A 22,511-nucleotide genomic window follows, 5' to 3' on the forward strand; every position below is an offset into this window, starting at 1 on the left:
TTGGTCACAAGACCAACCCTGGTATGAGGTGGGCAGATGCAGGTATGGAGAGCGGAGGACAGCCTCCCTGGGGGCCATTCGAAGGCTGGCTACCGCAAGCGTGGAGGTGGTGGTGGTTTTGAAAGCGGGGTTGCTGCTTTTGTTGCCTCCCATCAGTGAGGTTTTGTGTTAGTCAAAGAGCTGGGTTTCATAAATTTACAGTAAAGTTATCGATACATTTTATAAAATCCTTTTCCTCCCGCTTTGCCTTCCTTTCTCCTCCCTTGTCTGCTGCCATTGGCCGTGGGAGTGTGATGTTTCTTCCAGTGAATCGACTGAGTTGATTTATTAAGCAGATGTGTGTTCATTGCTTAGAAAAACCAGTTGGCAGAAGTGCCCCATGCCTAGTGAATATCATCCTCTCTAAAGAACCACCACCTGATGCTTTAGCCAAGTTTGCTGTAGGGCTCCTGTAAAATTTAGGGATATGAATTAGGTCTGGTCAGTAGGAGGCCCAAGCAGGGATGATGCTGAGGCTGGAGGGTCTGGAATAGAGAAGTCGTGGGACTGCACATGGTGAGCCCCAGGGGGGCAGAGACCGTGCTGATCTCACTCTTTTGTGAACCCCTAGTACTAGATGCAGTGCCTGGCCCAGAGAAGGCCCCTGGAATGGTGCTAAGGAAGAGGGAAGGGAATGTCAGCCAGGGGCCAGGCTCTGCCCCTCAGGGCTCACGTCCTCCTCGGTTCAGTCACTGTTCAAGATTGAAATACAAGGGAAGGCAGGTACTAGGGTTCCCGTTCTATAGGAGGAGAAGTGGTAGCTTAGAGGGGTTAAGTAACTCCCAGCATCACCCAGCTCATGGCTGTGGACCCAGGCATGCCTGACTGGCTTTCTTCCTGTACCCAGGTCTGGGTCCCAGTCTGGGGCCTGACCTGCCACGGGTGTGCACTTCATCCAGGATGATGACAGGAAAGCAGCCTAACACAGCGGGGTGACAAATGCGGGGAGTCTGGAGAACTCAACTGTCAGTAACCTGGGAAATTAAGAAACGGTTTTCTTTTGAAAAAAAAATTGCTAGAAATAGGGAGTGGATATAGAGTTTCAGCGCCCTCAAGACTCAAGTTTGGTTCTGTATCTGTGACTGACAGAACCTGGCTAACATTTCTTAAGCACTTCCTCTGTGCCAGGAACTGTGTTTCTAGTCCTTAAACTCGGGTTCCCATTTATACTTACTATCAGTATGTCCATTGTACGGATGAGCAAACCAAGGCTCAAAGTTCAGGAACTTGCCAAAGCCACACAGTTTGTTGACGGAGGTGGGATTTGACCTAGACAATCTGGCTTTGCACTTACCTTCTTATCCTGTTAAAATCACTGTGCTAAACAGCATGTTTTATTTTTTAAAAAGTTTTTATTTAATTATTTGACAGAGAGAGACACATGGAGAGAAGAAACACAAGCAGGGGGAGTGGGAGTAGGAGAGGGAGAGGCAGACTCCCCACTGAGCAGGGAGCCTGACGTGGGGCTCGATCCCAGGACCCTGGGATCATGACCTGAGCCGAAGGCAGACGCTTAACCGACTGAGCCACCCAGGTGCCCCTAAACAGCATGTTTTAAAATGAGGAGGAGGTCCTGAAGGGGGAGTGAGATTGCCTGTCCCTACCCGGGAAGGGACCATATTAATTGATGGGAAACTAAATATGGTCCAAAGAGATTTCATTCTGAGAGCTCACTGAGTAGGCTCCTCAGATCAAGAACTAGTAAGGAATAGACAGACAACAAAGGGAGCTCTAAAGATTTTAATGCTGCAGGAAATAACTTGCATTTAAACATTCACCTTGTTTCATCTTGTAGACCCAATCAGATGCCATTTTTTTGTTCATTTAATTGCTCGGAAGAAAGGGACAGGTGTGAACTGTTGTATTCATTTTAAAACCTGAGACGTATTGTAGCCAAATTCTAAATTGTTCAGAAAGATTTGACTTTATTAAAAGAGAGAGAGAGGAAGATGATATTTGTCAGTGTCTCTGGCTAATTAGCTAGCTATACCTTTTCTTATCTGAAAAATGATTTGGGACCACTTACAAAATTATGCATTGTTGTTCAATAGGAGATAATAAATGAGGAAATCAGAATGGGAAGAAAGTAAAGGCAGGCAAATAAAACTGGGGGGTCTTTTAGCACACAGAAATTCATCCCAAAGTTTGCTAGAAGCAGAGATGAAATTTTGGGTTTATACTTCTTAGCAGTCAAAGCAAACAGGAAAACAAGATCCATTAGAAAAATTTGGGAATCTATAAGGTAGCAATGAATAAACACAGCTTTTCTTTTTTTTTTTTTTTTAAGATTTTACTTATTCATTTGTGAGAGAGAGAGGTTGAGCCGGTGGGGGGGTGAGGAGCAGAGGGAGAAGCAGACTCCCCGCTGAGCAGGGAGCCCAATGCAGGACTCGATTCCAGGACCCTGAGATCATGACCTGAGCTGAAGGCAGACGCTTAACTGACTGAGCCACCCAGGCGCCCTAAACACAGCTTTTGCTGATGCAGTTGAAACACAGTGAAATCATGAACAATGTCCTGGTGGCATCCTCGACTTAGACAATATCAGGTTCCATAAGACAATTTCTTACCAGCATCTATTAGTTTCCTAGGACTACCACAACAGAATACCACAGACTGGGTGGCTGAAACAACAAATTCATTTTCTCCTAGTTCCGGAGGCTGGAAGTCCAAGACTAGGATGTTAGCAGGTTTGGTTCCTTCCAAGGCCTCCCTCCTTGGCTTGCAGATGGCTGTTTTCTTGCTGTGTCCTCATATGGTCATCCCCCTGTGCACACGTCCCTGGTCTCTTTTTGTCCAGATTTCTTATAAGGACACTATAGTCAGATTGGATTAGGACCCATTTTAACTTAATCACCTCATTACAGGCCTTATGTTCAAGCACAGTCACATTCCGAAGTACGAGGGGTTAGGTTTTCAATATGTGAATGTTGTGGGTGGGGGGGGGGTGGGACACAATTCAGTCCCTACCTAACAGCATCCTTTGATAGAGTGCCAAACTTAATTTGGTTAATACAAGTCCGTGAGGGTCCATAGCAGAGTGGTCCAAGCTTGCAGGTTTCTGCAAGATCTTCCTTTGTCCCAGGATAAGGAGATTCAGGATGTGTAGGAGACTCAATAAATATACATTCATCAAGCATGGGCCATGAATATTTTTCTGTTACCAAAGTGTCTGAGAAGAACTGATCCTTAGGAGCCTTACTTAAGCCACGTGGTCCTGTTTTGCTTGAATAACACCTGGTGCCCACAGTCCCACACTATCTCTGGCCCCTGAAGGCCATATAAACTTTAGGTAAGGTGCTAGACTCTGCATATGGAGATCTTGTGCAAAAGATGGTGGGTGGGGGGAGTAAGTAAGACTTTATCTTTGTATTTGCTGGAAGAAACTAAAATCAGGGGTTACTTCTGCAAGGGGAGGTAGGAACTGGGTGGCTAGGAAAAGAATGGGAAAGAGACTTTATACAGTATCTTTTTCTCATACAGAAAATACATTCTCTTTTGGGGGCCTCAGGTACACAGAATTGTATTGATTGTAATCCTTGGTTCATAACATGCCCTCATCCTTGATCTGTGCACAATTCCTTTTTGTTTTATTTATATATGCATGTTTTAGTAACATCATGAATTCACGTGAGTCCGCCACCCAGTGCTAAAATGAGAACATCACCAACACTCTATCTTACTGTGCATTCCTAATCCTATCGCCCTCTTCCCTTCAGAAGTGACCATTATCCTGATTTTTTGTATATTAATGATCTCCATCCACCTTTCTGAGCTTGCATTATTTCAAATGACCTATCTGTAGGCTCTCTGGGATTTTCACACAGACGTCATATCCTCTGCCTTTGGGGGTTTGGAAACATTTAACTGCACTGGCCACTCACAGATTTCAATAAAATGCTTCTAATCTCATGATTCATGGAAGCCGATGAGACAGGAGGCTCAGAGAGCACACCAGACACAGTAGCTCCCAACCCCAGGTCCCAGTGTTGGAGAGATAGCCTCCTCGAGAATGGGCACCACACGTAAGTCATTGCCTGCCTGGTCCCTGGGGGCCTGGGGACCCCTGGATGCGACACTGCAGAGGATGTGATCATACCAATCTGATGTGGTAAAGGACACTGGGGTGATGTTTCTGAGATAACAGGTGTGTCTGCCTCTCCTTCCCTTGTCATTTAGCTTTCACCATCAACCACATCTACATGGAGATCCTGCCAGGACAGGAGGTGCAAAATGGGGAGAACCTGACCTTGCAGTGCATTGTAGACATCAGCACCACCTCGCACATCAAGCCTCAGCACTGGGTGCTCTTCTATAAAGATGACGTGCTATTTCACAATGTCTCCTCCATGGAGACTACCGAGAGTTATTTTATTCCCCAAGCCCGGGTCTATGATGCAGGGACATATAAATGCACCGTGATTCTGAACAACAAGGAGAAAACCACCTCAGAGTACCAGGTGTGGGTGAAAGGTGAGTCCCTGCATCTGAACGGAGCTCAAGCAGATGCGCTGTCGCACACACGGTAGCAAGAATAGTAATTGAATGGTTGGTAACATAGGCCTCAGCCCTCTCACTCCCCTGCCTGGAATTTTCCTAACCTGAAAATGTAGGCGTTAGACATGCTCCCAGTATGCCAGGCTGTATCTCCTCTCCTTGACTTTGCATGTGCTGTTCTCGCTCCTGGGAATACCCTTCTTCCTCTCTTCTTCCGAACTGCTTTTCCTCCTTTAAGACTCGACTCGATGATCTCTTCTCTGACACTTTCCCAAGCAAAATCGATCACCCCCAGGGTCCTGGTCCTCACAGCTCCTGTGTAATCTTGACATTCAGTGGTATTTGTAGGAAGGCCATAGGCTGAGTGTTGACATTGGCTGCCACAGTCACTCTGTCTGGAGTCCAGTTTGGGCAAGTCCCTCAGCCTCTCTAAACTTAAAATTCTCATCCGTGAAATGAAGATAATAGTAATACCCAGCTTGGGGAGTTATTGGAAGGATGAAAAGGTAAAGTGCTTAGTATAATTTCCAGCACATAAGTTCCCCATAAATGGCAATCACTATTCACCGTATTGGAAGTGTTTCTCGCCTACCCGTCTGCTCTTCTGGAATGTACGATCCCAAGGAAAGAGACGGGGTTTGGTCCACTTTTGTATCTTGAACAAAGAATCTGGCTCATAGTAGGCACTCAATAAACGATCGTGGAATAAATTAAACAAATGGAAAAGGGAAGTACAAATGGAGAAACGAGGGAAATCATGGGGAATTTGGGTTCAGAGATACAGGATTCCATCCATCTACTCATGGATTTACTCCCTCAGGAAGCATTTCCCAAGGCTGTAAGTCAGGAAGAAAACCAGGTGCAGAACGTGACAAGGCATCAGGTCGGGGCCGGCTCTGGAGGCAGTTGCTGTCTGGTGGGGAAGAGAAACATTTACAAAAATAATTACAATCTAATAGTCATATGATCTGAGTGCCATAGGGAGCACAAAAGTGAGAGGAAACAGTTCCTCCTGGGGAAATTAGGGCTGGCTTCCTGGAGGAAGGGACACTGGGTCCTGATACAGAGGATCGCGTAGGAGTTTGCTCGATGGTGAAGTTGAGCAAGGGCAGAGAAGTGGAGTGGAGCATGGGTGGAAAGCAGAGGCTGAGAGAGAGTGCAGTATCCCAGCAGAGTGCCCCTCGGTCCGATCCCCCAATCTTTGGAGTCTTGATGTGACGAGGAAAGACTGGCAGGGCTGAATTTGGGTAATGTTGAAAAGAAACGTGCTGGCAGGCTTTTGAAACTTCAGGTAATTTTTCTTACAACTTGGATGACTGAATGGATAGTTAGTGAGGTGAGCCCTGTACTTCCTTGACAGCGGCCACCATCACTGTCATTTCTGCCTTTTTGTGTTCCTGTTGGTCATCAGAGCAGTCATTCACATTCTTGTCACTTCCCGTGGTAAGAACTGCCCCCTTATTAGGTCCTTATGAAGTCAACAGTGGGAAGTGCTTTACGCACATTTCATTTAACCCCTGCAGTAGCGCTGGGAGCCAAACGTGGTTCCCCCCATTTCCAGGGGCAGATACAGGCTCAGAGAGGTTGAGCGGCATGTTCATGCCTCAGAGTTGCTCCAAGGCGAAGCTGATTAGAACCAAGAACTCTTGGACTCCAGAATTGGCCTCTCTAACTCCTAATCATTATTAAGGTCTTTGAGGTAGACGAAAGGCCATTCATTTGTTCATTAAACATTTATTGCGTCCCACTCTGAGCCAGGCTGAGGGCGCAACAATGAGGAAGACATGATCCGTTCCTTGGGGGAGATCAGCGTGAAGCAGGGGAATACTTTCTCGTAAACAGCTACCCCCATAAGTGACAGTAGTGGTATGAATACAGTATAGGTCACCTTCCCAAGAGGACGGCCCTCATCGGTATAGCTCTAGGCATCGAAACAAAGATTCATGAGTCACCAGCAACTGAGTGAGGTGGCAGGTTTACAATATAAGCTAGTCTGTTTGACTCTTAAGGTGTAAGGTGGAACTCACGACCACCAGGCCACAGAGCCCGGACAAGACATCTAGTCCCAGCCAGACCCTCCTAGCTCCCCCTCATCTGACCCCGGCTCACCACTTAATATACCTCCCCCCCACCCTCTTCTTTGCTCTAGATGGCCCTCTGGAAAAGTCCCTCACATTCCTTGTCCCCATGCACGTGCACCCTGAAATGCCTGTCCTTAGTCCCCATCCAATCTCGTCTGCCCAAGTAACACCCTTCCTCCAAGATTGCTCTCCGGCCCTGTTCCTTCTAGAACCACCTCTGATCCCCCAGGCAAAGAGGGCCTCCTTTTTCCTGACTGTTCCATCACTCATTATCTCTGCAACACATTCTGATGCGTAGTTACTTTCAGCTTTGCTTTTTTGAACTGGGAGGCAATGTATCCTTCCTCTCTTCCACCTCCCACGCCCACCCCACCTTCTGGCTTTGGAGTCAGACAGACCTGGAGTCGAATCTCAGTTCTGGGGCTGGATGGCTATGAGTTTTTGAATGAAATTTCACCTGTCTGAGCTTCACCTTCATCTGTAAAATAGGCACAATTTTATCTTTCATGCCTACCCAGGAGATTTATTAATGAGAATGGACATGAAGTCATGGATATAAAGTCAGTCCTAGCTTGTGGTTGGCAGTCAATCAATTATAACAACCACACTAATGCTAATAGATACTGGCTGTTTTGTTTTGTCTTTAATTGTATCAGTTGGGAAGACAAGTCTTCCCAATGGGTTTATTAACTTTGAAAGCACCAACCACCTCTTAAACATACTTCATATTTTTCATAGTAGCTGGTGTAGCTCTAGGCGCATACAGGGTCGGTAATTACCTGGTAGGTAGCACTGAGGGTTCTGGGAACAAAGCAAAAGACCCTCAGATGGGCCCACCACAGTGACCCAGCTGAGGGAGGCTTGCGTATAGCTACAGCAAACAATACTAACGGACTTTTTCTTCCCTCCAAGGAGTGTCTGATCCCAGAGTGACACTGGACAAGAGAGAGGCAATAGAAGGCGGGGTCGTGATGGTCAATTGTTCTGTCCCAGAGGAAAAGCCCCCAATACATTTCACAATTGAAAAACTCAAACTACATGCAAACGGTTTCAAGCAAAAAAGAGAAAAAAAAAAAAGTTCCTATAACCAGAATTTTGTGATGCTGGAATTCTCAGTGGAGGAACAGGACCATGTTATATACTTCCAATGCCAAGCCACGATCTTTTCTGAGAACCACATGGAATACTCGAGAGCCATCAAGAGTGAACTGGTCACCGTGACGGGTCAGAGTCCTAAACTCCTTTTTTTAAAAAAAAATCACTCTTTCTGGTTTGCTGGTTGGGGATGGGGAGAAAGAGCCCAGAATTCAGAAAGGGGGTTGGGGCCGTCTGGCTGGACTGCTGTTCTCGGGACTGTTCTTAACCACTTAAAGGCTATGTTTATTGTTTAGCGTGTGTGTGTGTGTGTGTGTGTGTGCGCGCGCGCGTATGTGTGTTTGCGCGCGCACGTGTGTGTGCGCATGTGCGCGCGCGCGCGTGTGTGTGCGCGCGCGCGTGTGTGTGTGCGCGCGCGTGTGTGTGTGCGTGAAATTTCCCAAACAAAAGTTTCACAAATCATCTTAATATATGGGGCGTTTGGGTATTTTCTATTCTATTCTACTTCAGTGTTTTAAACCACTGGCCATGACTCAGGGAAGCGATGCATCATAGAAACCAGAGCTTTGAGCCAATGTGGGTCAGACGCCAGGAGGTGGGGTCTGGAGGGGATCGGGAGGGAAGGGGGTCCAGGTCCTCGGTCTTTGCCTCCCACATTCAATAAAGGACTCCCCTCTTCTACCCGCTCCTCATCACCGAGGCGTTGGACATATAAGAAACCAATGAGGTGGCCTGAGGCATGCTTTCCGTAGAGAAAGGCCATAGCAGAGGGAAGCCTGGGGGCACGTGTCCAGGATGAAGGGAGCTCCGGGCCGGGCAGCCTGCAGGACGGGACAGGCTCGCGAACCGGGAAGAGTCAGGGGAAGGCACACTGCAGTGCAGATAGCCTCCAGTCTTATCTGTAGGAGCCCCAAAGTTTGTCATAAATACCCTTCTGCTTGTGGTACCTATGTCACCCCCACTTGTGTGTGGATATATGTACACATATATACAGGGATGATAATATGTATGTATAATATTTTTCTGATTATAATACATGGTGTGGGTTCAGTTTTCAGAAAATACGGTACAATATAAAGGGTAAAATGACAATCATTCATAGCACCACTGCACAGAGAAAATCACTTGTATGGTCCCAGACTTGCTCGGCTTATATGCTCACGCACACACACAATTTTTGTTGTTTTCCTTTGTTTTGACAAAAAAATACAACCTGCCAAACATACTATTTTATGACTTTTCCTTAACAGTATGTTACAGACTTTTGTCCATATCAAGACATACAGATCTTGGTCATTTTTGTAGCATCTCAGAATCCTATCATAGGGATGTACCATGATTTACCTCATTTTTCCAATGATAGACAGGTATTTGCCCAGTTTTTTTTGCTATTAAAACAATCCTGGAATACACACATTAAAGCTTATCATTTATGTACTTTTGCGAGTATTTTGTTTCATTATTATTTATGAGGTTGATTCCTGGTGGTCAATTTGTTGATTCAAATGTTTTGTGCATTTGAAATATTGATGTGAATGGCCAAAGCACTCCTCAAAATGAACATTTCCATCAAAAGTGATGCTGGTGTTTATTTTCCCACATCCTTACTCTCACAGAGTATTATCTACTTTCATTATTTTTGCCAGTCTGATTGAGGCACACACAGTGTTATATCATTGTTCTTATGATTTGTATTTCTTTGGTCTTTCCTGAGGTTGAGTATGTTCTTTGCAGTTATTGGCCTCTTACATTTCCCCCTATAAACTGCCTGTTCATATACACTTGGCCCATTTTTACTGTTTCTGATTGATTTGTTTGAGTCCTTTATAAATTAAAGGCATTAGCTCTTTGTGGAGAACTATGCAAATATTTCCCCGAGTTCGTCATTTGTCTTTATGATAAGTTTTTTAGGCAGAAATGTTTCATCTTTATTTAATCGAATCTATCCATCTTTTTTTTGACATCTCGGTTTCATGATTCACACTTAAAGCTTATCAAAGATTATTAAAGTTGGGGCGCCTGGGTGGCTCAGTCTGTTAAGCGACCGATGCTTGGTTTCAGCTCAGGTCATGATCTCAGGGTCATGAGATCGAGCCCCCTCCCTCTCCCTCTGCCCCTCCCCCCTGCTCTCACTCGCTCTCAAATAAATAAATCTTTAAAAAAATTGTTAAGGTAAAAATGAACCTATGTTTATTCTTATTGTTTTCAACGTGGGGTGTTTTTTTCCTGCATTTAGATCTCTGGTGCATCTGGAATTAAATAGAGTGTAAGAAAAAAACCCTTTAGTGATTATTATGCTTCTCCAGAGGGCAATTGTTGAGTGTCCTAAAAGATGTCCTCTCTCTTTTGACTTTTGTTCAGGACAACAGACTTTTTTTTTTTTTAACAATAGCTATTTATTGTGAAGTTAAATGACTTTGCAGTAAAAAAACTAATGAATTAAAGTATTATCACTCTAAATCCACTTTTGGCATTTTTAAATGTCCCATTTGATTTCGCAGAGTTGGCAGTCTGTGTGTGCACTCTAACGCTCTGCAATTTGTTTTGCAGAAGCAAAGGTTTGTCCCTACTTCTCTAACCATCTCCTGAAGATCCCGTGCCCTGGCATCCGACCCATACTTTATTAAAGCAGTGTTTTTCAAACTGCATGAGTCATGAAATCAATTTAGTCAGTCAAGGCTAGCATTAAACAACAATAGAATAGACTATAAATCACTTTTGGGTGGGGGCATATCGTTATTTAAATGTACATTTCCAAGAAGTGGCACAGTCTATATCATTGTCACTTTTGAAAGCTATGGAATACTTATACTGAAATGACATAGTTCTGTGAAATGGTGTGAGAAGAGCCTAGACAATTCTTAGTGGGCAGGGGCAACGGTCTGTTTTTAATGCTCTGATTATTTTTGAGGTCATTTGAAGAAGATTCTGCAGATGAGATCTAGAGAAGTTTGTTTGGCCTTTGGGAAGATCAAGGGAGGATTGCAGTTAAGGCTGAAGATTCGAGAATGAATGAGAAGGGAGAAGCTATCAGAGCAACTTAGAAGGTTTTTGGGAGGAAAGATTAAATTTTTTTTAGTTAGTAAGGAAGAACAGTGGTTGGCAACAAAAAAGCAAAAAAGGGAGGACGTAAGTGCCTCTTCCCTCACCCAGGTTTAAACCCGAGTCCAACCAGCTTGTCCTCTTCTTATAGAATCCTTCTCTAATCCCAAATTCCACGTCAGTCCCGAAGGAGTGATCACAGAAGGAGATCAGCTTCACATTAGGTGCACCATTCAAGTGACGCATCTGGTCCAAGCGTTTCCAGAAATCATAATCCAGAAGGACAAGACAATTGTAGCGCACAAGAGCCATGGCAACGAGGCCTCCTACTCAGTGATGGCCATGGTGGAGCACAACGGCAACTACACGTGCAAAGTGGAAGCCAGCCGGATATCCAAGGTCAGCAGCATCGTGGTCAACATAACAGGTAGGGCTGCTGCTGGAGGGTGTGGGAATATGGCAGGCTCGAGCAGCCACCATGCTGGAATCCAGAATGGCCAATGAGGGCCAATACTTCTGCTCCTGCTTGTTTGTCTGATGTGCTTAGGTGGAGGTGTGGTGCTCAAGGGGGAAGTCAATGCAGAGCCAGTAAGCAGTTAGCTGTGGTGGTTGAGTGTGCAAGTTCTGGCACCAAATACCAACACTGTCACGCGCTACTTTGGTGACCTTAGCCAAGTTACCCAACACCGTCACTCACTACTTTTGTGACCTTAGGCGAGTTACTGAGCTGCTCTGTGGCACAACTCTATGAGATGGGGGAAAATGACAGCACTTAACGTGTAGGACTGTTACAATGACTAAGTGACATGACTCTGCCATAAAGAGCCTCATACAGAAGAAGCACTCTGTGAATATTAGCTAGTATGTCTCTTATTATACTACATTTATCTTTCCTCTGTGCCAAGCACTAGGCTAAATCCCAGACACAGGTCCTAAGACAGGGTCAGGAGTGAGAGAGCACTAATAAATTCAAAAACAATGGTAACAATTCTTTTTTGTTGAACACTGTTTGATTGGTTTACCTACATTTTCAGTTCATGCTTGTAACAATGCTATGAGATAGGTATCATGATTCTGCATTTATGGATATGGAAATTGAGGCTGAGATGTTAGGTCACTCATCCAGCAATCACAGGGTTACCAGGTGGCAGAACAAGAGTCATTCCCAGGCCCATTTGACTTCCAAACCCATGCACTTAAAAGTTCTATTGGACTCTTTTCCCCCTTTCCTGGATTTACATCTCTCCATAGTACCTATTGCCAAAAGAAATATACTCTGCCTCTTCCTGTTTCTTGTTTGTACCCAGGCACTAGAATGTAAGCCAGTGAGAGCAGGGACATTACCTATTTTATTCAGTGCTATGTCCTTAAACACCTAGAATAGTGCCCAGCACATAGTAGGACTTCAATGCATATTTGTTGGATGAATGAATGAACATTGGATGACAGGGTTTCTGAGGGTAGAGAGAGTCAGCACTTTTTGGTTCCCAAGTGAAGATGTTAATTCATTCCTTCATTTACTGAAAGCCTTCTGAATGTCAAGCATTGAGTGTAGAGTCACAGAGACAATCCACAGTATCACAGGTAGGCTGCCAACCTCCCAACTGGGTGATTGGCAAATGTGTTGGATCCTGCCAGCCTTCAGTGTATACTAGCAATTTATCATTGATAATGACAAATATCTTGATGGTACATGATGTTTTTCATTGATAAGACATATTATCTCATTAGAGAAAAGTATTCAATTCAACATACATTGAGCGCCTTCTGTATGCTGGGCAACTTACTGAGGATAGATAGCTGTCTAAGGTCAGGCTTTGCCCTTGAAGAATTCACAGACATAAATAGACCATTCAAATGCAATGTCATGAACAAGTACAATAAAGGGATGGGCATACTGCTGTGGGAGCAACAGGGACCAAGTGGTGAACCAACTGACTCTTGCATCAGTCAGAGCAGCATCCTCACCCCTCGGGCCAGGCTACTTGAGGAAAGCATAAAGCATAATTGGTCCCTAAGATACTACTGTTGTAGGTGATCACCTACACCCAGAAGTCTGTATCATGTCGGGTATGCAAGTCATTCAGTAGATCAGTCTCCCTGGCCCAAGATAGCAAAGTGTTACACTCAGGCCTGCCCTTCCCATCCCTTCAGCCTGAGTGCTCTGTGATCCCGAGCTCTGCCCTTTCCACATGGAGCTAACTGAGCCACACCAGGGCTGGCAGGCAAGCATCCTCATGTTCAAGTTCTACCGGGCCTTTGGGAATGTTTCCAGGCCCACTTAAACATCCGGTTATCCACACCCCTGTTGCTATCAAGCCTCATTGTCAGTGGCTCTATATAGTGACGTTAGCAGCTCACAATAATTTTATTAGATTTGTCTTCAGATAGAAAAGACACCTTTGCCGCCCCCCCCCCCCGCGCCCCCCACTGTCCACCTTTTCAGATCTAATCTGTCGCCAGGGGTTGCCAGGTCTCTCAAATCCGTCCTGTCTTCTTATCTCTGTAATCACATCCTAACACTGGCCCTCACACTAGGATTATCTATTGCAGGGGTGTCCTGGAGCATCTGTGTTCCAGTTCATTCTTCAACCAGCTATAGGAGAAGCCCTTCTAATATGGCCCCTATTTGACATCACTATTCATGGGCTTAAATTCCTGCGTGGTCATGATCCTTCACTTTGACCCCATCCCCTTCCCAACATCCCTCTCACTCTGCCTAGACTACCCTTTCCCCTTGGCCACTGAAAAACTTCTGCTGTCCTTAAAGACCAAGCCCCAGATCTCCCTCCAGGCTCCCCCAGGAGAGTCCTATGGTCACACCTCAGTTCCCACCACACTCGGTTCCTGTCTTTATGTCCGCAGTCCCTGCAAAGATCTAGCATCTGCCACTACCACTCTGAGTGGGGTTCAATTCACCTTACATCGTTGATACTTAAAACAGAGCCTGGTACATTGTAGGAGCTCAATAAATATTCATTCAGTGAGCAAGTAAAAGACTAATCTTTATTAGTCTACATGATGGTCCTGCCAGTCTGTTACATTATGTCCTTTAGAAATGGACTGTTGTTCCCTAATATTTCATTCCTGATTCTAAACCATCTTGCACATTGGGCGCCTGGGTGGCTCAGTTGGTTGAGCAACTGCCCTCGGCTCAGGTCATGATCCTGGAGTCCCAGGATCAAGTCCCACGGCGGGCTCCCTGCTCAGCAGGGAGTCTGCTTCTCCCTCGGACCCTCCCCCCCCATGTGCTCGCTCTCTCTCTCAAATAAATAAATAAAAATCTTTTAAAAAAATAAATAAATAAACCATCTTGCACCTACTTCTGCAGGATGGTTTCTACTTTTTACATTTTTGTTTACATATTTTTAAACAGAGAGTTGTTTCTTTGGGATTCTTGCTGAGTCATTTTTTTCACATTTTTTGGTAAACACCCAATGAAATTGTAAGGCATTTTAGGATGTCTTTCTTTGGTTCCTTTCCTCACTCCTAAGCTAGAGCTTTTGATGGTGCTCTGAAAACAGATAAGTCAATGCTTATATGGAAGGAAGGATGGAATGTGTCTTAATAAAATATAAATTAATTATTGGGCTACCACCTTACTTGAAGTTTTATTTGATTTTATTGAGGAAACTAGGAAAGCACTGGGGACTGATTATGATGGAAATGACTTCCATAGCTATGTAACATCAATAACAATGACAGTGTTGATTGGTGTCCCCAGACCTGTTAAATTTAGAACCAAAGGTAAACTTTGATTCCCTGACTCCTGGCTGCATTCTCAAACCTGTAGTCCAAAGAAGCTTTCCTAAGAGGAACTTTGGGTCTCTGTTCTTTTCTCAATGTGCAGATAGTCTCAAAAATTACCGATGCCTGGGGTGCCTGGGTGGCTCAGTTGGTTGAGTGTCTGCCTTTGGTTTGGGTTGTGATCTCAGGATCCTGGGATTGAGCCCCATGTTGGGCTCCCTGCTCAGCTCCCCCCCCCAGCCCCGCCGCTCGTGCTTGCTTGCATGTGTGCTCTCGCTCTCTCTCTCAAATAAATAAATAAAATCTTTAAAAAAATTACTGAGTCCTTCCTTCTGCTATCAAAGGCCATAATCTTGAAGCCAGAGTGCACTTGCTTACACGAAGGACCAAGTCTTCACAGCGGCTAAGTAGTTAATTAGTAATTTCCCAGTATCTGAAAATAAAAACGTATTCCATAACTACAAAATCTTGATGTATTTCAGGGAATGTTTAAATAAGGAGATGCCAAGACTTCTTAAAAGTCAACTTGTATCTTTACTGTTGTTGACACTCAACCTGCATTATGGTACTAGTGACTCCTTAAAGTGGCATAGAATTCTAGCTTACGAAGTACTCCACCTCAGGAGGCTTCAGGTGTCACCTTCATCTTTCTCTGTGGGAAGTTCGGGAGGGATGGAGGCCAGCTGCCACTTCTCCCCAGCTTCACACTCTCACTCTGCTTCAAGCCTGCACTGCATCCCTCCTGCTTCCAGTCTGGGCCCCTTCAACTCCATCCCTTCTCCTTCCAGATATCTCCCTCTAACACATGTCTAATGCCATTCCCCTGACCCAAACTCTCCATGGTTCCCATTGCCCCTAGGATACAATTCACATTTCTTTAGGTGGTTCCCAGGGTCCTTCAAGATCTATAGGTCTTCCTTCTGCTCCCACTATGTTCCAGGATGCTTGAACTTTCAGGTGCTCCTTCCTGCCGGGCCTGTTCCTTTGCTTAGAACACTACCTGTTCACTTGGATAGCTTCCTGCAAGAGTCCCTTCCTGATTCCCTCTCTTCCGTCTCTGTAAGGGGCCCATGATTTGTGCCCAGAAACATCTCACCCCCTTCCACTCACTGGTTTTTCAGAGCTATTTTCCAAGCCGAAGCTGGAATCTTCCGCCACCCGTCTGGACCAGGGAGAAAGCCTGAACCTGTGGTGCTCCATTCCAGGAGCACCTCCAGCCAACTTCACCATCCAGAAGGAAAAGATGATTGTGTCAGAGTCTCAAAATTTCACCAGGATCGCCTCAGCGAGGGACAGTGGGACATACACCTGCAACGCAACCATGGGCAAGGTGGTCAAGAGAAGCAGTGAAGTCCAGATAACCGTGTGTGGTGGGTACATCCTCACTGGCTCAGAGAGTCTTGGGTGGGATGAGACAGAGACAGTTTATCACCAGCTGTACCTCTCCAGGCTGAAGGCAGATCACACTGAGGCAGGGAAAGAACTTGGGGGAGAGAGAGCGGTGAAATCAAGAGACCAAACAAGTGGGTATTCCTGCTCCAAGTACAGGAAGAAGGCAATACAAGGAAAGCGTAGGTAAAAGTCAAGTTCATGGCTTTATTGTGGCTGCATGCTGATGATGTGGCTGAGCTGGCAAGATTCTGGCTGCTGGAACAGGCTCCTACTCCAAAGGTCAGGGAGGAAACACTCCTTATTCAACACTAAACTTTAGGATCCGAGTTCCTGGTTTTTATCCATATTCTGTCTGACTAGTAAGCCCAGGTCTTCTGGTGGGCAGAATGTAGCTACTGGGACCACCTAAAGCCATGCTTCCCGGAGCTGACTGTGCATACGAAACCGGGTTAGAATGCAGGTCAAGATGGAGCCAGAGTCTACATCTCTGACTAGTGCCTGCCTTGGGGATGTTGGGCCCTGGGCCACCCTCGGAGTAGAGGGTCTCTAAGTGACAGTGGAACTCTGTTCAGGCTGTCACAGGCTCTGCTGCAACTCAGTCACCGTCCTTCAGTTTAACCCATGGCTGTGGTTTATGCAGCCAAGGTTTTAGTCTCAACTCAACCAGGGTCGTAGTCTCTTGTCAACTCACTCGATATGGAATTCCCAAGGAAATAATACAAGACACAAACGCGGGTCTTTACATTTCATAAGCTTTACAAATAAGCAAACTTCTGCGTAAGGACCTCGTAGAATTCTTGCTTCTCGAGGCATAGGTGCGGTTTACTCTCAAGAGAGGCTGAGGCACTGAGAATTTGTTTTCAAATCGAATCCACCTGGGTGCTTGTTATATTTCTTATGCTTTTCCTGTATCTTTTCTCAACGCAACAGCAACATACAGATGTGTGAGCATGTGTAGGTAAGATATACGAAAATATAAATGGATTTAGGGGGATGTAGTGTTTTTCTTGTCATCCTTTTTTGTTTATAGCACTCACTTCCCCTCTCCCTCATCACCACACATGCACACACACCTGTCCCTCTTAAAATAGTCCTGTGAAGGTAGGTAAGACAGGCAGGTAATTATGGTAATGCCAGAGAAGCAAAGAGCAGAGTTTGGAGAAGGACCCTTTTGGGCTGGATGTTTTGTTTCTGCCTTGAGTGTTGTTCAGGTTGTTTCTCTGTCATTCTAGAAATGCTCTCCAAGCCCAGGATTTTTTATGACTCCAGCTCTGAGGTGATAAAAGGACAGACCATCGCAGTCAGCTGCCAATCCATAAATGGAACAGTGCCTATTTCTTACCGCCTTTTAAAAGCAAATAACGTTTTGGAGAGCCGTGACATGCCCTCAAATGAGCCTGCAGTATTCAAAGACAACCCAATGAAAGACGTAGAATATCAGTGTGTTGTGGATAATTGTCATTCCCATACCAAAATGGTCAGTGAAGTTCTGCGGGTCAAGGTGATAGGTGAGTTGCTGTGCTGTGGGAAGAAATCCTGTGGTTTGGGGGCTTTACTTCACATTTTCAAAGGTTTGGGGTTGTCCTAGGGGGTTGTATGCACAAGTGAGTGGTACTTGTGCAGAGGCCATAAACGTGTAGCGCGGGCCCAAGGCCCAGGTAAACGGGTCCAGAAGGTATCTGGCGGTTCTTGGTGTGGCCAGTGACATCTTTTTGCAGAACCTTTCAATTGAACTGCTAAAATATCAGAGCAAAGTGTCCTGACGTCAAGAAGCACTAAAGTTGTGTTTTGGGGCTCCCTTAACATTTGCTCCTTTTTAGATGAACTGACAGCTGTCTCTGAGAATTGTAGACCAGAGTTCTTCTCCACTATGGACTCTTGGGGAGGCAGATTCCATCATGTGCAGAACCTGCAGACATCAGAAGTTCAGGCTGTAGTCTCATGGGACTTGTGCTGTCATACTCAGGAAAATTATACCATTGTGCTGGGGTGGATGTTTTTCCTTGAGCCTCTGTCTTGTGCCTCTCAGGAGGCCTCGGGAGGCCATTGTTTGCATCTCTGAGATATTCCATATCCTTTTGTAAAAAGTTTAATATGCTTCTCCTTCTTCCTCCTCCTCCTTGTTTAATAACTGCCTATCTGCAGGTACCACTGTGGACCTCTTAAGCAGGATAGAGATTCCTGCTTCTATTAATGTATGGTCCAAAAGGAGCCATACTTTTCAAATTAATATCAATATATATAAAGCATCTAATGCTATAGGGCATACAAAAAAAGAAAACATGTTCTTTGTTTTCAATGACATAACAAGAAACACAGGATGTCCTGATTAAATAATGGAGAAATATTTTAGTATATTTGAATGACAGTGCAAGTAAGCATAGAAAAAAATGTTACTAGGGAACCCATGATTGTCACTTACAACAATGGTGATAGGAATTCAGGGCATGAAAGATATCATCTAGCTTGAGTTAGAAGAGCTGGGTTAGGAGCCAGGTCTTGACAATGGGTCAAGAAAGGGCTGGAGATGGCCTACCAGTTAAATACATGAGCAGAATGTCTCCATGGAGCAGTTCAAAAGACTGAGTAGATCAGATGGCTGGAAACAAAAGATTGGGATTGGATATAAACTGAAAAAGTGACTGAGCTCAACTGTGAAGGGCACCGAATGCCAGTCTTCAGAGTTGAGAATTTGTCCTGTGTGCAATAAGAGCCAGAAGAGGAAAGGAGGTCATGAGGAGGATGGAGCTTGGGGGAGATTAATCGGGGGGCTCTATCAGTTAGAAGTGGGGGCCTCAAACCTCACAATACCTTAAGAAGCCAATGCAGAAGCCCACATGAAACTGTTTAAATTGGTTTAAATGGGGTCAATATAAGTGGTTAACATTTACTGAGCTCTGACCACGTGGGCATCCCAGTGTGAAGTATTTTAGCAAATTATCTCCATTAATATTTACAATAGCCTTGTAAGATGCATTAAAATATTATCCTTATTTTATGATGATGCACCGAAGGCTTAAGATGAACAGCTGGTGGGCAGTGGGGCTGCGAATGGGGGCCGGGCAGCCTGGTTCCTGAAGCTGGCTTGCCACCACTCCACTGTGCTTCAGCAGGAGAGAGGCTCTTGAATCAGGCTGTACCCTCCAGGACTCTGCCCTTGTGGTTGAAGTCCACCCTCCCATCTCGGGCCTGGTGGTCCCTTTTGTGGGACTGGCATCTCTGTGGTTGGGCCACCCACTGCACTCTCGAGGAGGTGGTTTATAAGTCAGATGCCGGGGCACCTGGGTGGCTCAGTTGGTTGAGCATCCGACTCTTGGTTTTGGCTCGGGTCATGATCTTGGGGTCGTAAGATGGAGTCCCACATCTTGCCCAGGGGGAAGCCTACTTGGGATTCTCTCCCTGTTTCTCTGCCCCTCCACCTGTTCTCTCTCTCTCTAAAATGAATGAATAAATCTTTTTTAAAAAATGAAGTCAGATACCAGTCTGCTGACCAGTCCGTTCTCACACTAATAGGAAAGTCTGCTTGGGAAGACAATTGAGGATCAGAATTTTGGTAGTTAAACTTGTAAAATCTATGTGGGAGGAAATTGAGTTCTGCTTGGATCTGCTGGGAATGCAAGGCTGGCAGGGCCTCCCAGTGGAAATGCCCAGGTCAAAATCGAGACCTGGAGTCCAGGGGAGTAATCGGACTAGAGCTGTCTATTTCAGCATTGAATGCTCTATGTTTACGTGTTAAATGCACAAACAGAAGCTATGGTGTAGGTGAGATCACCAAAGAGGAGAATGGAGATGGAAAGCTGAGGACCAAATTTTGCAGAAAGTCCATATTTAAGGAGCAAAAGGAAGACAAACTAGTGAATAAAGAGGGTGTGACAGGTGAGGAGGTTAGAGAATCTGGGCTGGGATGCATCGGAGAGGCCGCAGAGGAAGCCGCACTGGTTCGGGAAGGCCGCAGATGGGAAGACTGGAAGGACGCCTATGAAGACTGGAATTAATCTGCTGGGGACTCGGGGATGGGAGAGTCGGGATCGGGTGGCCTTTGGCGTTTCTTCAAAACCCGAGATGGAGAGCAGTTTCCAAAGCGGAGGGATGGAAGTCAGGTGACAGGGGTAACAAGAAGGGGGGAAATGAGGTTGTGAGAGCATTGGTTTAGAACATTCGTAAAGGAAAAGGGAGAAGAACAGGAATAGCTAAAGATAGTGGGTCAAGGTTGTTCATAAGATCTGGAAGGTGCCACACATCTTTGTAAGCACAGGGAGGGAAATCTCACACACACACACACACTCACTCACACTCACTCACACTCACTCACACTCACTCTCACTCACACTCAACAGGGCACAGAGATGAATTGTATCATCAGGCTGAGTGGTCAGTAATCCTTGAGGTGCTAAGTGAAGGGAGGTGTCCCTAGCATCTTGTGTGTAAGCAACACGTGGGCACAGGAGGCTTCAGCTGCTGTCCTTCTGGGCTAAGGAGAGGAGGGGAGATGTGAAGGACGTGGGGTGGGGGTGGTGCATTGAGTAAAAGGCGCACACAGGGGGCGCCTGGGTGGCTCAGTCGTTAAGCGTCTGCCTTCGGCTCAGGTCATGGTCCCAGGGTCCTGGGATCGAGTCCCGCATCGGGCTCCCCGCTCCGCGGGAGGCCTGCTTCTCCCTCTCCCTCTCCCACTCCCCCTGCTTGTGTTCCCTCTCTCGCTGTGTCTCTCTCTGTCAAATAAATAAATAAAATCTTTAAAAAAAAAAAAAGGCGCACACAGTCCCAGTCCCGGTCTCTGTCATAGGGCGGCAGGAGGCTGGCCCCGAGCGGCACTGTGTCGTGTTCCCTCCCTTGCACCTCCCCCTTTCCTCAGCGCTGTCCCTTTCACTGCCTTTCAGCCCCAGTGGATGAGGTCAAGCTCTCCATCCTGCTGAATGAGGATGTGGAGTCTGGGAAGGCCGTCGTGCTTCGGTGCTCCGTGAACGAAGCATCTGGTCCAATCACCTTCAGGTTTTACAGAGAAAAAGAGACCAGTCCCTTCTACCAAACCACCTCGAATGACACCCAGGCCATTTGGCACAAGGCGAAGGCTAGCAAGGAGCATGAGGGACAGTATTACTGCACAGCCTCCAACAGAGGGAACCGGCTTAAAAGCAGTCCCCAAAGCAACATACTGACAGTCAGAGGTGAGTCAGGGTCTGAAACAGTGGGATCTAGTGTGGCCTCCAAGAGCAGAGCAAGGCCAAAGCCTTATCCCTTGTAAGAGGAAGTGGGCAGCTGTTTAGCTCATTTCACTGAGGGTTAAGAAACCAATGTCCTCCAGGCTCTTTTGCTGCAAGTGACAGACATGCATCCAAATGAAATATAAAAGAGGAATTGGTTATTATAAAAAATTAGAAATTTCTCACATAGTTGTAATTCCAAATTCTTGGTCAAGAGATACCAGTTGGCCCATCTTGGGTCAAATGTCCACCCATGGACTACCAATGGCCAAGGGGATTGGGTCATGAAGAAGGGACATAGTTAGGGGAGCCCACACAAGTGGGTAGAAGCTGGTTTCCTAGTGAAGGAGAAGGGCTGAATAGACCCCAAAAAGGAGTCTACTTCAGTCCAATCGTCCTTTAAGACCATAGCTGACTCTGTAGCAAACAAACAAACAAACAAACAAAAAACACACAAAAACATTTCTCCACCAGCTATGAACAGTGTCCCTCAGAGGTTGATGCTCATGTAAGATGCTGGTTACAAGGACTATAAAAATTAGACTTATTTGTTGCTTAAACCTGGTATTATTTCTTGCTGGCAGAGGAAAAACCTATGTGTGTGTGTATGTGTGTGTGTGTGTGTGTATTTTTTTTCTTCGTTTCCAGTCTTTCTTGCCCCATGGATAAAAGGACTTATTGCAGTATTTGTCATTGGAGTGATAATTGCCATCTTGGTACTTGGGGCCAGATGTTATTTTCTGAAGAAAGCCAAGGGTAAGTACAGTTCTTTTGTTCCATTCTGGTAGGTTGCCCTGTCCAGGAAACTGGCCCTGGACATGAGGGGCTAGTGCTCTGCCCCACTGGGAACTGAGGAGATAACACTGATGACAGTTGCTTTTCTCCTTGGGGTGTCACCTTGATAACCAAAGATTTTGGCTTTGATGGGCATAAAGCTTTTATTGCCCCCTTGGATTTAGTTAGTCACAAATGAAAGAAATTGCTTTCCTAGTTGGACGACCCAGAAAAGATGCATCTGGGGGGAGGTTGCATCTACATGTGGTCAGAAGATGCTGTTTCTGTGGATTTGGCCACACCTAGTCCTGCAGTTGGTAGAGTGCTATGGAGACCCACCTAGCCCTCCCCCCCCATCCACTGAATGCCTCCCAATTGATCTGCCATTTGTGCCATGATTTCTAACCTGTGCTTGAGGTTAACCACACATGGAAGGGAAGCCAGGATCACCCACTGACACTCAGGAATCAGAGTCAGCTAGCATGAACTTAAGGAAAAGGGCACGGCCCCACTAAATTCTGCAAAAATTTTTGTAGAGTAGGGCAGGTTGTTTTGGAGCCCCAGTGCTGCTGCCTGGGATGGGTGGGGGCAGACGGGATGAGGAGGGGCCCTGGGTTTTTCTAGAACAAGAAAGCTGCAACCC

General features: G+C 45.8%; 1 protein-coding gene across 7 annotated transcripts in view; it reads left to right on the top strand.

Moving 5' to 3' along the window:
* Nucleotides 1-22,511, top strand: part of PECAM1 (platelet and endothelial cell adhesion molecule 1) — a 71,779-nt gene that overhangs the window by 22,447 nt on the left and 26,821 nt on the right. For 6 of the 7 annotated variants that reach the window (XM_028087550.2, XM_028087549.2, XM_028087546.2 and 3 more), the window contains 7 exons: nt 4,219-4,512; nt 7,530-7,841; nt 10,906-11,181; nt 15,623-15,871; nt 17,126-17,401; nt 20,771-21,058; nt 21,743-21,850. In XM_028087550.2, the coding sequence (XP_027943351.1) occupies nt 4,219-4,512; nt 7,530-7,841; nt 10,906-11,181; nt 15,623-15,871; nt 17,126-17,401; nt 20,771-21,058; nt 21,743-21,850 (1,803 nt within the window). The remainder of the gene's footprint in view (nt 1-4,218; nt 4,513-7,529; nt 7,842-10,905; nt 11,182-15,622; nt 15,872-17,125; nt 17,402-20,770; nt 21,059-21,742; nt 21,851-22,511) is intronic. The other variant, XM_028087548.2, reaches the window with a different exon arrangement.

This window comes from Eumetopias jubatus, unplaced genomic scaffold (genome assembly GCF_037043125.1).
Source record: "Eumetopias jubatus isolate StellerSeaLion01/CBP00866 unplaced genomic scaffold, mEumJub1_p1.0 scaffold_10, whole genome shotgun sequence".
Taxonomy (NCBI): Eukaryota; Metazoa; Chordata; class Mammalia; order Carnivora; family Otariidae; genus Eumetopias; species Eumetopias jubatus.